The sequence below is a fragment of the Limulus polyphemus genome, unplaced genomic scaffold (genome assembly GCF_000517525.1).
Source record: "Limulus polyphemus unplaced genomic scaffold, Limulus_polyphemus-2.1.2 Scaffold1714, whole genome shotgun sequence".
Lineage (NCBI taxonomy): Eukaryota > Metazoa > Arthropoda > Merostomata > Xiphosura > Limulidae > Limulus > Limulus polyphemus.
The window spans coordinates 25,181-40,596 of NW_013667324.1; the positions used below are offsets into that span (position 1 = coordinate 25,181).

Sequence of the window (15,416 nt, forward strand, 5' to 3'; positions counted from 1 at the left end):
AGAGTGAATTAATTAGAATACATAAAATGGAACTGCCGGAGTGAATTAATTAGAATACATATAGTGGAATTGCAGGAATGAAATAAATAGAGTGCATAACAATTTATAAATGTTTTGGATTATAGAGTCTAAGCATTTGAACAATATTTCCTAGCAAAAATTATGAGTTTTAATATTTTCATGTATTCAAAATCTACAAAAGCCCACAAACTAAGTTTATCTAATACTTTAGCACATATGAATACACAACACTATATTCAGAAAATCCAGTTTGTTTTGTAGGAAGATCAAAATATACTACACAGAGTGGCAGACCAATAGCAGAGTCTGCATATAATCATAAGTGTAACTGAGTATGTCTTATTAATTTTTGTGTTGTAACAATGAAACAGGCCTCAAAGTTGTAAATTGACAAACTCTAGCCAAATAATAAATGTACAAACACATGAAAGATATTTACATGAAATCTTCACCTCTAGTCTAAAATGTGTACAAAAATGACTGATTACCTGCTGAAAGTTTTGCATCTACAGAATTATAGAAATCAACAAACTACAAGAAATATTCATGAACAAAACTTACGATCAATTTCATCAGCATACACTTCTCCATATAACATCCAGTAAGGCATGTGAAATATGTTGCGAGCCAACTGCCAAGAAGATTCTTCGTCAGGGTACAGTATGGACTGCCGAGCCACACCATAGCTCATCAACACCACCAGCAACAGAACACAGAAATAGATCATGTTTGATACCTATATAAAATAAAATACAATAGATGCTATTACTTTAGGACATAAAGATTAAAAACTTGTAATTATCAAATGCAACAAAACACAGAAATATATAACGTTTTACACCTATATAAAATTGAATAAATCCTACCTCTTAAGAACATAAAACAAAGGTTTAAAACTTGTAATTACCAAAAGAAACAAAACATGGAAATATATAACATTTAACACCTATATAAAATAGAATAAATCCTACCTCTTAAGAACATAAAACAAAGGTTTAAAACTTGTAATTACCAAAAGAAACAAAACACGGAAATAGATAATGTTTAACACCTACATAAAATAGAATAAATCCTACCACTTAAGGTCATAAGACAAAGGTATAAAACTTATACATTACCAAAAACAATACAAAAGATACATATGCAACCAGGCAACCTTTTGAAAGTCTTTATGCCACAAAATATAATAAGCAATTTAAATGTTTTTATAAGATATATTATATCATTAATGCAGTTTTTTTTACTTTGATTCATAAACTTTCTAAAATTTGGAAATTAACCCTTTTGTGACCAGAAGCATGAAGATGATATTATTCCATAAATGAGGATTTAAGTCATCAGAATATTTTGCCATCATGTACCATGCTCTCTAGCCCCAACTAGTCTTACCTGATGTCTTGTCATAGAAAAAAATTTCCACATCTTTAAAACAAATATATTTTAATGCAAACACATTTTTAGAAAATAAATTAACATCCAAAGAAACTAAAAAAGTTCCCACGTATGTGATTTTTTCCTAAATCTTGTAAACTTCTCATTAGATTCAGTTGCTCTTCTCTGAAGGATCTAGATCTTTTCACTTTCACAGGAAATTATAAATTATTTCTCACACCACTCTATTCACTCCATATTGGTGTAAATAATTTATAATCTGCTGTGTCTTGTCACTTCCCAGGAAATTAAAAATTATTTCTCACACCACTCTATTCACTCCATATTGGTGTAAATAATTTATAATCTGCTCTGTCCAATGGTATTAAAACTTTGAATGTAGTTATTTTCAAAGATAAGCTTCATTAGTAGTTGTTCATATCACATCTTGTGAGATCATAAAAAAACGTGAGGAATGAGAAGCTGTAATAATAAAATCAGTGAAAGAGAAAAATCACCTGTAAGCAAGGGTTTATTAGAAAGTATAAACCTAAGCATTGGGATGGGCACATAAATATTGTGAATTTCACTAAATAAATGTTACTAAATTACAAAATATTAATTCTAAATTATTTTTGAATTAGAAATTACTTGAATAGCTCAAATTATTATCCTTTATTAAATTTTGAAATCTGATATGCAAGTGTTCACAAGATACATGAAAGCTGCTCACCAGTCATGAAAGGGTTAAAGCAAAGTGCAGTAGTTTTGTTCCTAAAACATCTTTATAAAATATTCAGAAAAGTCATTTTATTACATAACTTATAAATGATCATTTTCTTTACAAATTCTCCAATTATGTCATATCTGTATTTTGTCTACCATATGTTATACATTTTATATATATATATATATATTCATTAAACGAAATAACTCAATTTAAACACACAAAATTAAGTAAAGTTTAGTGCAATCCTTATTATAACAATATTCTAATTCCACATATCAAAGTCACATCATATAAAGAAAATTAAAACATGTTACATCATGTCTGATAACCAAGACTTGCTTGCTTCAATACATGGAGAAACTTTCACTAGCATAAAATGTCAGTCAATTATCACTGAGCAACAAGAAGCTATAACTTTCAAAAGCTAAACAGACTATTTTGTTGTGACGCATCAAAAAATACAGTGGCCTATCTGTGTTGAGCCCAAAGTATCAAAACCAACTAGGGGCAAAACTAAGTAGAATAGAATGGGTAATTTTATTTTTAACTTTAACTGTCTGTTTAACATTTTTCTCTAGTGAGAGATTTGATGCAGAAGAATAAAACTGTCTGATCTCATGCCCTTGGAAGATGATGAAAATCTAATTAAAACAAACATAATTTAATACATCATGGAAACTATAAACACTTTACTATTCTCAGTAAGAAATTAACAGATTTCTCCATTTTAAGAATTTTAGTTTAAATTGTCACTAGTGGCAGTTTAGTAATCAAAACCTCACTGTAAAGTAAAATAAAATTATGAATGCAGAGAAACCTATGTTTACTTTGTCGAATTATTTTAAGGCTTTAAAAATCCAGAGAAAATAAAGGACAACCATTCATAAAATTGAGATTTTGCGTTAACAAGTAGTTACCTACCATTTTACCAATCATGGTGACAAAAGGCCCAAGGTATTTGTTGACACTGAAAAAGTCCAAGCTTCTGAGGTACCAATATATAATGTCTACACAGTAAATAACCCTCCCCTCTTCTTGGGTGTCAACATGAAATCGTAATGACATGCCCAACAGAAAAAACAAAATGGCCACCAAGTCACAAGCATTCCATCTGTTATCTATCCATACTGATATCTTGTGTACAAGTTTCACAGGTTCAGAGCACATTATCTAAAGCAAAACACATATTGTTATAAAATATCCAAAGATTTATTATTAACATAATTAGAAATCTAACTAAACTCTGTGAACAATCACTTAAAATTATTGGCTCAAATCTCATCCATGAGTGATAATTTTTCCATGAATGTTGGACTTTCACATTTTGTTTTCGACTTTTCTACAAAAATCGACTCATCATCTAGATCTATAGCATTGGCTAGCTTTTTCCCCTCAGCTTTAATAGTTGCAACCTTAAATCTCTTTACAGATGCTATTAGATCTACTTGTGCTTGGCTCAGACTGGAATTTGATTTTTTTATGCAATCAGTTATCAGTTTCTTCAATGGATTTCTTGAAGATCTAGTGAAGAAACTAAATAACCTTTCTTGATTAGCCACGACTGTTCCATAAAATACATGAACTCCCATCATTCTGGAAATTGGTATAACCACACAAATGCAGGCTTGATCTAATTAGCCAAACAACATATACAATATATGTTAACAGCTTCTTGCCTATAGCCAAGTGCATATAATCCAAGACACAATAGGTGAAAGAGGTCAGGTAGAGACTGTTGTGCTATTAATGCACAATCTACATATATTTTTCCAATCAAGGTTTTGTTTAGAATTTAAACAAACAGCTGTGGGACTGTTAATTTTCCCTCATAACTTTAGTATGTATAACACTATGAACTTTTAAATAGTTTATGACAACAAATGACATTAAGCCCAAAGTTATACACTTTTCTTGCATTGAGAATTGAATATTTCATAAGGAAGAGTTTCAGTATGTAAATAAAAAAAAAGATTATTTTATTTAAACTACCTTAACAATATGATATACTATAGGTATTGGCTTAGAATAATTAAAGCAGCATGAATGAAAAGTTTGACTTCTGTGTTTCATGAGTAAAAATTATATCTGCGAAATATCAAACACATGACTATATCTATAAACAATTCTCATTATCATTTATTTTTTAAACATTAATTTTATAAAACACACCAAAGGTCATGTCATTATCTAAATCACTGCCAACATGAGTGAAGAGTAATTTAAGGTTGATGTATTACAAATTACTTGAATTGTTTAATAACAACACTTTGGTATGTTTATTTTATACTCCATTTATGTTTGGTTAACATTAGTTAGCAGAGTTAACATAGATTTGAAAAAAATTCTAGTACCTATACTCAAATGTCCAGAACTCTTGATTCTTTACCAACACAGGACTGAACCTACATTGTCCCAGTATTTCTGTTTATCAAGTGTGCCTGCCATTATAAGTTGCAACTTTCTTGGGTCTCATGAGACACAAGTTTCATAATGACCCATACAAAACATAAATAAAAACAATTCTGAAAAACCAATCTTTTTTTTTCTTCAATTACACCAATTATTTCATGGGGGGATTTTATATTTTTATTAAAACTGAATTTTCAGGAATTTTACAGAACCATGGCTTAAAAATGGTTGTTTTTCCAGGATTTCCAGTAAAGAAATGTTTGGTTCCATGATTTTCCAAAATATCAAAGACCTGTTCAAAACCTGAGTTAACTCTTACAAAAAGTTTTAATGATCAATAATAGTAACTTACATTAACCTATTTAAATTCAAAGTGTAACAACTGTTTCTTGTGTAAAACTTTTACCCTCACCTCACGTATTTTCTCTAAGCCTAAGGTACATAGGTATGCTATTACATAGATCTCCTGCCAGGAAGGTGAAGCACGCATTTTGACTAGAACAACGTAGGTGTAAAAACACATAAAGACTCCATACGCCATCTATAAAGTAATTACAATTGGAAGGTTAATGAAATATCCAACTAAAAACTCAACCTCACAAAAGTATTTAAAATAAATTCAGACCATGATTTTCTAGCTTTGTAGAAATTTCTAGTTCCAAATAGAAATATAAGAATAATAATAAGTTCAATAATAAACAATGGCCTTTATAATACATCAGATTCTATAACAAAGTTTAAATAGTGTTCATTGTGTAGCTAAAACCATTATTCTCAACAGATTTTTACAAGTCTGTTTAATGACCCAATCCATTTTTGTAAAGATTTATGGAAATTACTGTTTATTAAGAAAGTAAAGCCTTTAGTATTAATAGAATCTATGCCAAATTTTCAATCATATTCATTACACCAGTGATACCCAACCTTTATATGCCCCATTAGACCTTAAAAACAAGAGCATACCCTTGATGCACATAAATTGGTAACAAAAACTCAAAAATGGTTTATATTAATAAAAAGAATTCAAGCGTGAGTCAACACTATATTAAATAGACATGCCCTCCAATTTTGAGGTTTCTTTTTGATGTTTTCAGAAAGATCTTAATATATCCTCAAGGGTACACATATCACAGGTTGAGAACCACTATATTATACCATAAAATCAAAACATTTAATATCAGAGGCTTCTATATCAAATTATGAATAATATTTATTGTGAAACCAAATACTTTATTATTAACAGGTACAAGTAGACAATAAGCTACTTTTCTCCAGCTATACTGTAGTATAACTAAGACATTATATTTCTCTCCAACTATACTGTAGTATAACTAAGACATTATATTTCTCTCCAACTATACTGTAGTATAACTAAGACATTATATTTCTCTCCAACTATACTGTAGTATAACTAAGACAGTACATTTCTCTCCAACTATACTGTAGTATAACTAAGACATTACATTTCTCTCCAGCTATATAACTAAGACATTACATTTAGATAATCGGCTACTTTTCACCAATATCTTGTAGTGTAATTATCAGGTCTACAGGCAGATAATCTCAAGTAATTATACTAGGTACGACTATTAAGAAACAACATGATTGTCTAGGTCACTTATAATTCTAAGCTTCAATCAAATAAACTCTCTTACTGTGTGTCCCCAAAACTTTGTGACTGGTGCCGCATAAAACTCGTATACTTTCTTCCCTAATCTCAGAGGACTCTTTTTAATTCTTGGAATCAGGTTGTCGAGATCTACTCCTTGGTTATCTATAGTAAAAATTATTCCATTTTCTACTTGATTAAGCTGTCCAGTGGATTTACATCGTGTCAAAGTTGTCGCAGTAAAAGACTAGTAAGAAAGAAAATTCAATATCATAACTCAACCATGTGAAGTAATGTGTTTTCAAAATTTAACACAGTTTATGCAAGTTTCTTTGTTGAATCCTTTGAAAAACAACATTAAAAATACTTTCTTTAATCTAATTTTGATACTTAAGTTTACCAATTACAGTAGTCACCACTTTCAGCTACACATCATAAAAAAAGCATGGTGGAAACGTGACAAAGATTTGTTGTGACTTATGACCTAACCTGTCACAATGGCATCACCATTTTCTTTGTCAAGCTAAGTAACAATATTTTTGCTAACAAAACTCTTGGTCAAGGTTAACTTTCACCTAACAGATATAGCTTCTTTTCAATAAACAACAATATTCAATACACAAGAAGCTGCATGTCCAAATATTTTTTCATCACTTACTGTACTCACTGAGCTTAAGCTTACCAGATGTCTTGTCACTAAAGAAAATTTTTTTACATTTCAAACAGATATATTTTAATAGAAAAATTTTTCAGAAATCATAAAAGAAACAAGGCATGGCTAATTGTATTCTTAATAGATGATAAATTTCTTAATAAATAAAAACATATGACTTTGAATGAACAGAAAAATTCTTAAAAACATCAAGAAGTACACTGTTTCCAGGACAGACTTCTTGGAGCTGTGCAAAAAAGGTAGATTTGGATTCTTTTCCCATTTTTTTTTTAAATAACACTAAATAAATGACAAAAATATCAATTCTTATGATAAAAAGTTATCAAAATAGTTAGAATATTTGTTTCTACTCGAATTATGAATTTTGACATGCATGTATGCACTCCACACACGAAAGTTGCTCTGTTGTCAGGAAAGGGTTAAACTACTGTACAGTATCATAATTCATCATAGTAAGTCTGACTAACTTACTATTCTCTGTATCACAAGACAGAACCCTTACCTCTACATGACTCATCTGACTATGAGTTTCACTATCTGAATCTGATGTAGAGTCCTCATCATCTTTCAGATCTAGGATGTGTTCTTCTTCAGTCTGAGGCATCAGCTGCAATTCTTCTTTGGATTTAAACTCCAAAGCAAGAATACTCAGTGGCATCAAAATTCCCAAAATTACCTAGTTTAGAACAAGAGTCAATGTACTATATTTTCAATGTTAAAATACCCAGTGTTTAATGATGATGAGAGCTGCTAAACACAGATCTTGGATCATATTCTTGTTCACCATAATGACATTTATATGGTAAGTTACAATATAACTTGGATTGTATTCCTTGACATTAGATTTAAAAAATTACATTGTAACTGATAATACAACTGGGATCACATACATGACATTAACAATACCATGATCAGTTCTATAATAAGAATTACCTTATTATGAATGATGCACCTTGGATCATATGTTTAATATTAAATATTGTTAGTGGTAGAGAAAGAATTAATGTGACAAACAACAGAAACTAGATCATGTGCTTAAAATTTATTACTTGAAACCTGGATTTATTCAACAGAGATGTTGTCATAACTTTCAAATTTTGAACACAAATTACAAACAAATAAAAGAAATGCAAAATATATTGTTAGGCACTCTACAATATTTATATGTTTCATTATTTTTGTACCTTTAAGTTAATGTTTCTTCTTGTCCTAAGACCTCCCATCCACAAATCAGCTAATAACATCTGAGATGCTGTGTGAGCCACGAAACCACAGTGTTTAGCATTCACAGCAAGACTAAGGCACGTTTGTTTGCTCCAATTTTGAAGTTCATAAGTGAGCAACTGTAGAATGATATCATCGTCTTGACGATAACAATAGTCCAGAAGTTCCAAAGCCCTGGTTTCAAAATCTCTACATATCAAATAAAGTAAAAATTCTGTAGAACATCTATGAGGTTTTGAGTTTGTTTTATTTCACCCTATACTAATTAAATCAATTTAGGTATGTGAATAATAAATCTTTAACATACATTTTGTAAAACGTGTTAATAATATATTTCAATGTGAATAGATTGGTAATGCTAAAACAATGGATAAATGGTAACACTTCTCTGTAATTACTAATGTAGGGTGTTACTGAATCTTTGGCATTTAGGAACTTTTAATAAGAAATATTCAGATTATTATGCAAAACAATAGGAAAAAAGTATTATATAAATAATTTTAAAACAAAAAGCTATTCATTAATATAATCTGTTAGGAAGACAATTTTAAAATTATTATTTACCACATGTATGATCATACTGTTCTAAAACGTGTGTTAGTAAATGAGTTTTATATAAGTTGCAACCAATAAAAAGTTAGTTTTAAAGTTACAGCCAATAAAGGTTAGTGTTAAATAAGTTGCAGCCAATATACAAGACAGTTTTAAATATGTTACAACCAGTAAGGAAGCCAGTTTCACAATAACATTAACAAAAATTACAGGCTGAAGTACCATGTTAAATTATAAAATTTTGATATAGTTGTAATTTCACCTTTTAAAGGTCTTATTAACCCATATACTTCACACATCTTTAAAGAGCTTTCATCAGATGATACAAGGAAATGGCTAAAGAAGCAGCAGAGGATGACTTAGAAGCTGATATCTATGAAGAATTACAAGCTAATGCTAAGTACATACCAAGTTTACTTGAGAAAAATTCTATTTAAAACTGATTTGTTTGTTGGCTATAGCCTATTTTAAAACTAGCTTATTTATTAGCTAAATATTGTTTAACGTTTTAAAAGTGAACGTATTAACAGGTGCAAGTACCATTGTAAAATATGAGGTTTTTATTAGTGTTGTATTTTATTTTTTATCAGATTTATAGTGTTAAATATAACAAGGAAGAAAATAATGAATTTTTTTGGGTGTCTTCACGTTCTTTCAAACTTATATTTTTTTTGTTTTTTAGAGCCCAACACTGAGTCGTTCCTTCAACCAAAGTACATACTCTACAACTGACTTCATATCATACAGTGAAGCACCTTTTAAATATCCATTCAATGAACTCTTACTTTGGGCAGTGTTAACTAGACGTCACAAGATGGCGCTGTACATGTGGCAGAGTGGTGAGGAAGCAATCGTTAAGGTAAGTTACAATTTCTAAATATATTTACATTTTTGTGTGTGAGATTTTGTAACAAATGTTTTTGATAAGTTACCCATGCTTGTGAAACCACTGCACAAAATTATTGTTTTAGATTGAATCAAGTTATTGGAGCCTGTAAGATAATTTTAGAGTAACATTAGGTTAAAAATTTACAATATATGTTGTATAACATTTTTCACATTAAGGTTTTTTCAGAAAGCTGTCTAAAAAACAATTAGTTTTGGCTCTGTATTCATTACTTAAACAGGCCTATTGTCAGTATCTTCAACTCAGTCTGTGAATAAGATAACATTAAGAAAAGGCAAATTGAGGAATGAAATGTGTCTTACTACTGATGGGTTACAGGCTGTTGTTGCATCAAAACTAAATAAATTATTTTGTGGATCATATTTGTGTGATTACTCTAGAGGATAATAATGAAAAGATCCATTTACTTGTACACAATTTACAGGTTTTGTTCACGGACTTAAAAAGAATGTTCAAACAAGGATATTACAAACACAACATATAAATATTCTGAATTAAAGTGTAAAAGAATGTAGACATACTAAACCAATTAAACCACAGTTACCAATGAAATGGTAAGGACTGAATTTAAAAAATAACTTTAGCTACATTTAAAGGACACAGTCCTACATTGTCATTTTTCCTATTCTTACTCAAATTATTTATATGTGGAGTTACATAAACTTAACACAAAACCAATTATTTACAAAAAGTCTCAAAACATCAACATGAAATTTTATAGCTGAAAAAATTCAACGTTAGCTAGATTAAACTGTAACAATTTATTTTATATATTTCTAGTTTCTAGAATTTATTTGATATTTTTAGAATGTGTTCTTTAATGCATTTGAAAAGTTTTCTTCTGAATTAATAGATTATATTTTTAAATTCTTACTGTTGCAACTCTCTTCATCCTATCATTAAATGCAATCCTCTTCATCACATTGTTATAAAATTGCCGAAACTTCTTGCGACAGTAAGACGAACGGTATGCACCACCCATTAATTTTTCTATGACTAAACCAATGTCATAGAGTGTATATCGATATCCATGTGGCATATTCTGTAAAAAAGTTCATATTAATAAGCTTCTGATAACTTCTAAAAAACATAAGAGTATATATTGATATATTTAAAATAAAACAGATCACACATCCAGTGTATATTAATACTCTTTGGCATATTTAAAAAAAAACTGAAAACATTTCAATGGTCTCCAAAGTTTTTTATGGTGGGTGTACCCACAGCCAGATCTTTGGGCCATGGATGTACCCTGTATATAATATATTTAAAAAAATTAAGAATGGTATATATTAATAAAAACATAAATCAAAAGAAATAATGTGTAAACATTGAGACTTGGCTATTGTAATATGGTGATAACCTATCAAGACTACTCTCCAATTTTGAGGTATCAAGTTTTTTTCAAAGGTTTTCACTTCCTCCTAAGGTTATGCATACCACAGGTTGGGAACCAATATTATATATATTGATATCCTTGCAACATTTTCTCAAAAAACAGACCTATATAGTGTGTGTTAATATCCTCTTGGCATATTTTACAACATTTTAAAAAACCAAAATGAAATAAGAGAATATTCATGTCCCCCAACCAAATGTATTCTTAATCTTTTTAACTCAATAAAACAATGAACTATTTTCATTTAACAATCATGTTCAATTACTTTCATATGCATAGATCAAACATTTATCTCATTACTTACTGAGCAGCTTATATCAGCTCTACATTATAACTAAACTGTACTGAAGAACAGATTTCTTCCAACCACTTCCACAGAACAAACACATCATCCATGTCTTGTATAGTATTTACCAGTTAAATGAAGCGTACCAATCATCCATGTCTTGTATAGTATTTACCAGATAAATTAAGTGTCATTTATCTGGTAAATACTATACAAGACATGGATGATTGGACACTTCATTTATCTGGTAAATACTATACAAGACATGGATGATTGGAAGTGTCCAATCATCCATGTCTTGTATAGTATTTACCTGGATGATTGGACACTTCATTTATCTAAATACTATACAAGACAAATCATCCATGTCCTGTATATTACTTACCAGATAAATGAAGTGTCCAATCATCCGTCTTGTATAGTACTTACCAGACAAATGAAGTGTTCAATCATCCATGTCTTGTATAATATTTACCAGATAAATTAAGTGTCCAATCATCCATGTCTTGTATAGTATTTACCAGATAAATGAAGTGTCCAATCATCCATGTCTTGTATAGTATTTACCAGATAAATGAAGTGTCCAATCATCCATGTCTTGTATAGTATTTACCAGATAAATGAAGAGACCCATCATTCATGTCTTGTATAGTATTTACCAGTTAAATGAAGTGTCCAATCATCCATGTCTTGTATAGTATTTACCAGATAAATGAAGTGTCCAATCATCCATGTCTTGTATAGTATTTACCAGATAAATTAAGTGTTCAGATTTCACACTGTGGAATAGATCATCTAAATACCATTTATCCTCTAAAACACTCATAGATACTGAACCAAAACTTTAGCTAAATCTTACTTTTCGTACATCACGAACAAGATATTGGAGGGTATTTCCTGGTCCACATTTCTGAATAAGAACAAAACAGAAACATAAATAAAACAATTTCAAGTGACCAAAGTAAATATTAATTCAAAATTGATACATAACCTCCTAATTTTTTATTATGAGAAGAGAAGAAAAAAATCTGAACACAAAAACTTACCCTACACTGAAAGAAGAAATCTCCACAGAAAGTTCTAACTGACACACATCTACTAATTATTTCAACATGTAACTATACAATTAATAGCTATATTTTAGAATCATACATTCTTACTTACAGTATTGTAGATATCCTCCAGTCGCTTTATTGTTAGGAACTTCTGCATACTAACACCATTTTCCAGTAAAAGTTTGACAAAGTCCACCCGATCCAATAGTAAAGCTTCCATCATAGCTGTCTCCAAAGATTCAGGCTAAATTACACAGAAAATATTACACTTTTTTTATCCTACACAAATGATATCTTATTGCATTTTACAAAACAATAAGTGGAAGCATGCTAGTACTTTAACATTAAACACATCAAGGACTGCTTAAACATAAAAACAGTTTAATTTAGTCTAATAGTTCTAGCATTATTCTGTGAGGTAATCTGATTCAGTGCTTAGCTTTCATTTTCCTAACCTTTCAGAATCACAAGACACAAAAATAACTTATGGTCCAATCTTGTCCGTAATAAAATAACTTACGGTCCACTCTTGTCCATATAAAAATATTTCAGAACGTGCAATGTCAACTCTATTCCAGGTCAGTGCTAAATTCAATTGATCAGGTGGAGGTAGATGATGCCCTAAAACAAAACAAACAATTTTAAATATAGATTTTACTGTGTCATACAAGCAACATACTTAAACACAAAGAAATTCTAACATAAAAAAGTTTAAAAAATTCTAAAACAGATCATGAAAATAATGTAATCCAAACTTTAAAATAAAATAATGTTCAGTCATACCTTTCAAAAGAGCTGTAAGGACAGCTTGATCCAAATCCTGATAAGGGCCTTCTCCCTTTCTGAACACTGTTATCTATGTAAACATATTATCAAGATATTTATATCAATTCAGTCAGTAGAATCAAAATGAAACCTTTTTCACAGTAACAAATTATTAGGAGATCAAATGCTTACCAAATCTCGTCGTCTGACACATTCCACCATTTCACCATACAACTTTTCAGCTTTCTCTTTTTCTAAATGAAATGTGTTCTCAATGGTACTGACCAGATGTTCAGCACCTGCTACACTGAAAGAAACAAGTAATCATTTATGGTCTTAAGATTACATTTCACAATTTAGTAATATTACAATTGATGAGTGTTGCTATTTGTAAACAATTTTACCAGTGATGTAACTTGGAAATTTTATAACATATTCGAATCCTATTACAGTATTACCATGCTGCATAATATATTATTCATACATTATCCATACAGCAACTGATAAAAACCATTACAACTAAGAACATTTATATAAAAATAATTTAGTTGAAATACATTATTTAAAAACAAACTACTGTTTGACAGATTCTGCTTCAGCAACATTCTGCAAAAAATTTATGTTTGTTTTTCGTTAGAGTATATCTTCAAGTAGTTTCTATCTGATCAAACTGTCACAAACCTAGATTGACCTTTACTGAATCTACTGAACTTTAAAATTCTCAAACTTTGATAAGAACATTAATATACTTTCTCATGATATTATTCAAAATGTAAAACAGTTTTCACATATTAAATAACATGGAGTTATTTTGCTTCTACTCAAACAAAACCTCACAAACAGAGATCAAATTAACTTACTCAGATTCTTGAACATATTTGTGAGTAAAGGCCAAAAGGTCGGCTGCACGGCCACTACCATCACAAATAACAACTGGAACGGGTGGTGTGTCTGTTACACATTCCAGAACTGTCCTAATAGTGTTGAGTCCTCCTTCTACTACTATACAAACCACTGGGACACCACAGCTACGAATGTCACTACCTGAAAAGAAATGTATTTGTACATGCATCAAACATACTTACAAATAAAACTTCTCTTTAGACTTCATTAAATGCTTCTTAAAAGTGATATTACAGCAACAATATATAATAAGTAATTTTCTTTTCACAGAACTAAAGAACTCAACAAGAAGCCAAAGAGGCACTATACATGTAAGAACAATTAATTTTAAAATTGGCAGTTTGTTTTCTACAATAAGTTAATTTAAATGATACATTTCAAACCAGCCACTTACATACTTCAGTTATAATCATGCAGAATACTGCTGGTCTTATAACACTGCATGTTAAACATTTTTTCACTTTCGTTTGCAATATAGTTGTAATTATAACACCAATGTTCAGCCAATAAATAAATGAACTGAAGCAGGTGTAAATTAAGCACACTAATTGCCTACTCATACTTCAAATGAAAATAATATATTAACACAACTGAAGCACACATATCCATTCACCCAGGCTCCTTATCTATAAATAGTGTTTCTTGTGTGTATTATCTCTTCAATAACTTACCAGTGGTTTCATTACTAGTATTTTTATCAATTATCAAAATAGGTACTGATCACAAATGAAGAGGTCTTGAAAAGATTCTCAAAAGTCCTTTTCCAATTTATTGTAAAACATCTTTTACTTCATCAGAAACAAAAGCTGGTTACAGCACTTCTGATACCAAACTCACTTGAGTGCTTATTAATTCCTGCAGAGTACACTATGCATTAATTTGATATGGATTACAAAAAAAGGCATGTTTTTTCATTTTTACAGTAAAAAAAGAAAGATACTTATGGTTACAAACTTAATAACTGCATTTCATTTATGCTAATTATTAACTACTACTAATCAAGTTTTATGACCAACTTTTGTTGTTAGGGTTTTATCGTATCCATAGATATCATGAGTATTATGAGCCTACCATATAAATGTGACTAATTCACCCAATGTACTATGTATGATCTTGTCTGTTCAATAATAATACTTAAGGAATACAATTCAACGGAAAGTTAAACTGTTTTTTTTTGTTACTTAACCTAGGCACATAATTTGATTATAAAGTTTGCAAAAAAAAAAGATTTGATAATTTAATTACAATTGTACTTTGTTCTGAAGTAAATTCTTTTTAAATAAAGTGCAATGGGTTATCTTTGGAGTCATTGCACTTAAAACCATAAAGGAGGTTAAAATCAACCATATTTTCAAAATCCCCAACTTTTAGAGGCCTTTTAGCTCCCTATTCCTCTCACGTCTAACTGATTTAAAACTGAAAGCCCTGCTTACTGGGTTTTTGATAGTGTGGTCATTAATACAAAAAAAATAAAAGTATACTGTATATGTGTATATATATATATATATATAT

General features: G+C 29.8%; 1 protein-coding gene across 1 annotated transcript in view; it reads right to left on the minus strand.

Annotated features, from left to right (window-relative positions):
- LOC106464668 (transient receptor potential cation channel trpm-like) overlaps positions 1-15,416 on the minus strand; it is a 31,765-nt gene that overhangs the window by 6,155 nt on the left and 10,194 nt on the right. The window contains exons 7-19 of the mRNA XM_022392440.1: positions 13,862-14,045; positions 13,194-13,308; positions 13,020-13,092; positions 12,757-12,857; positions 12,346-12,480; positions 12,041-12,091; positions 10,371-10,538; positions 7,998-8,282; positions 7,316-7,489; positions 6,187-6,387; positions 4,944-5,072; positions 3,044-3,292; positions 583-757 (exon numbers count right to left, since the gene is read on the minus strand). Of these exons, the coding sequence (XP_022248148.1) occupies positions 583-757; positions 3,044-3,292; positions 4,944-5,072; positions 6,187-6,387; positions 7,316-7,489; positions 7,998-8,282; positions 10,371-10,538; positions 12,041-12,091; positions 12,346-12,480; positions 12,757-12,857; positions 13,020-13,092; positions 13,194-13,308; positions 13,862-14,045 (2,040 nt within the window). The remainder of the gene's footprint in view (positions 1-582; positions 758-3,043; positions 3,293-4,943; positions 5,073-6,186; positions 6,388-7,315; positions 7,490-7,997; positions 8,283-10,370; positions 10,539-12,040; positions 12,092-12,345; positions 12,481-12,756; positions 12,858-13,019; positions 13,093-13,193; positions 13,309-13,861; positions 14,046-15,416) is intronic.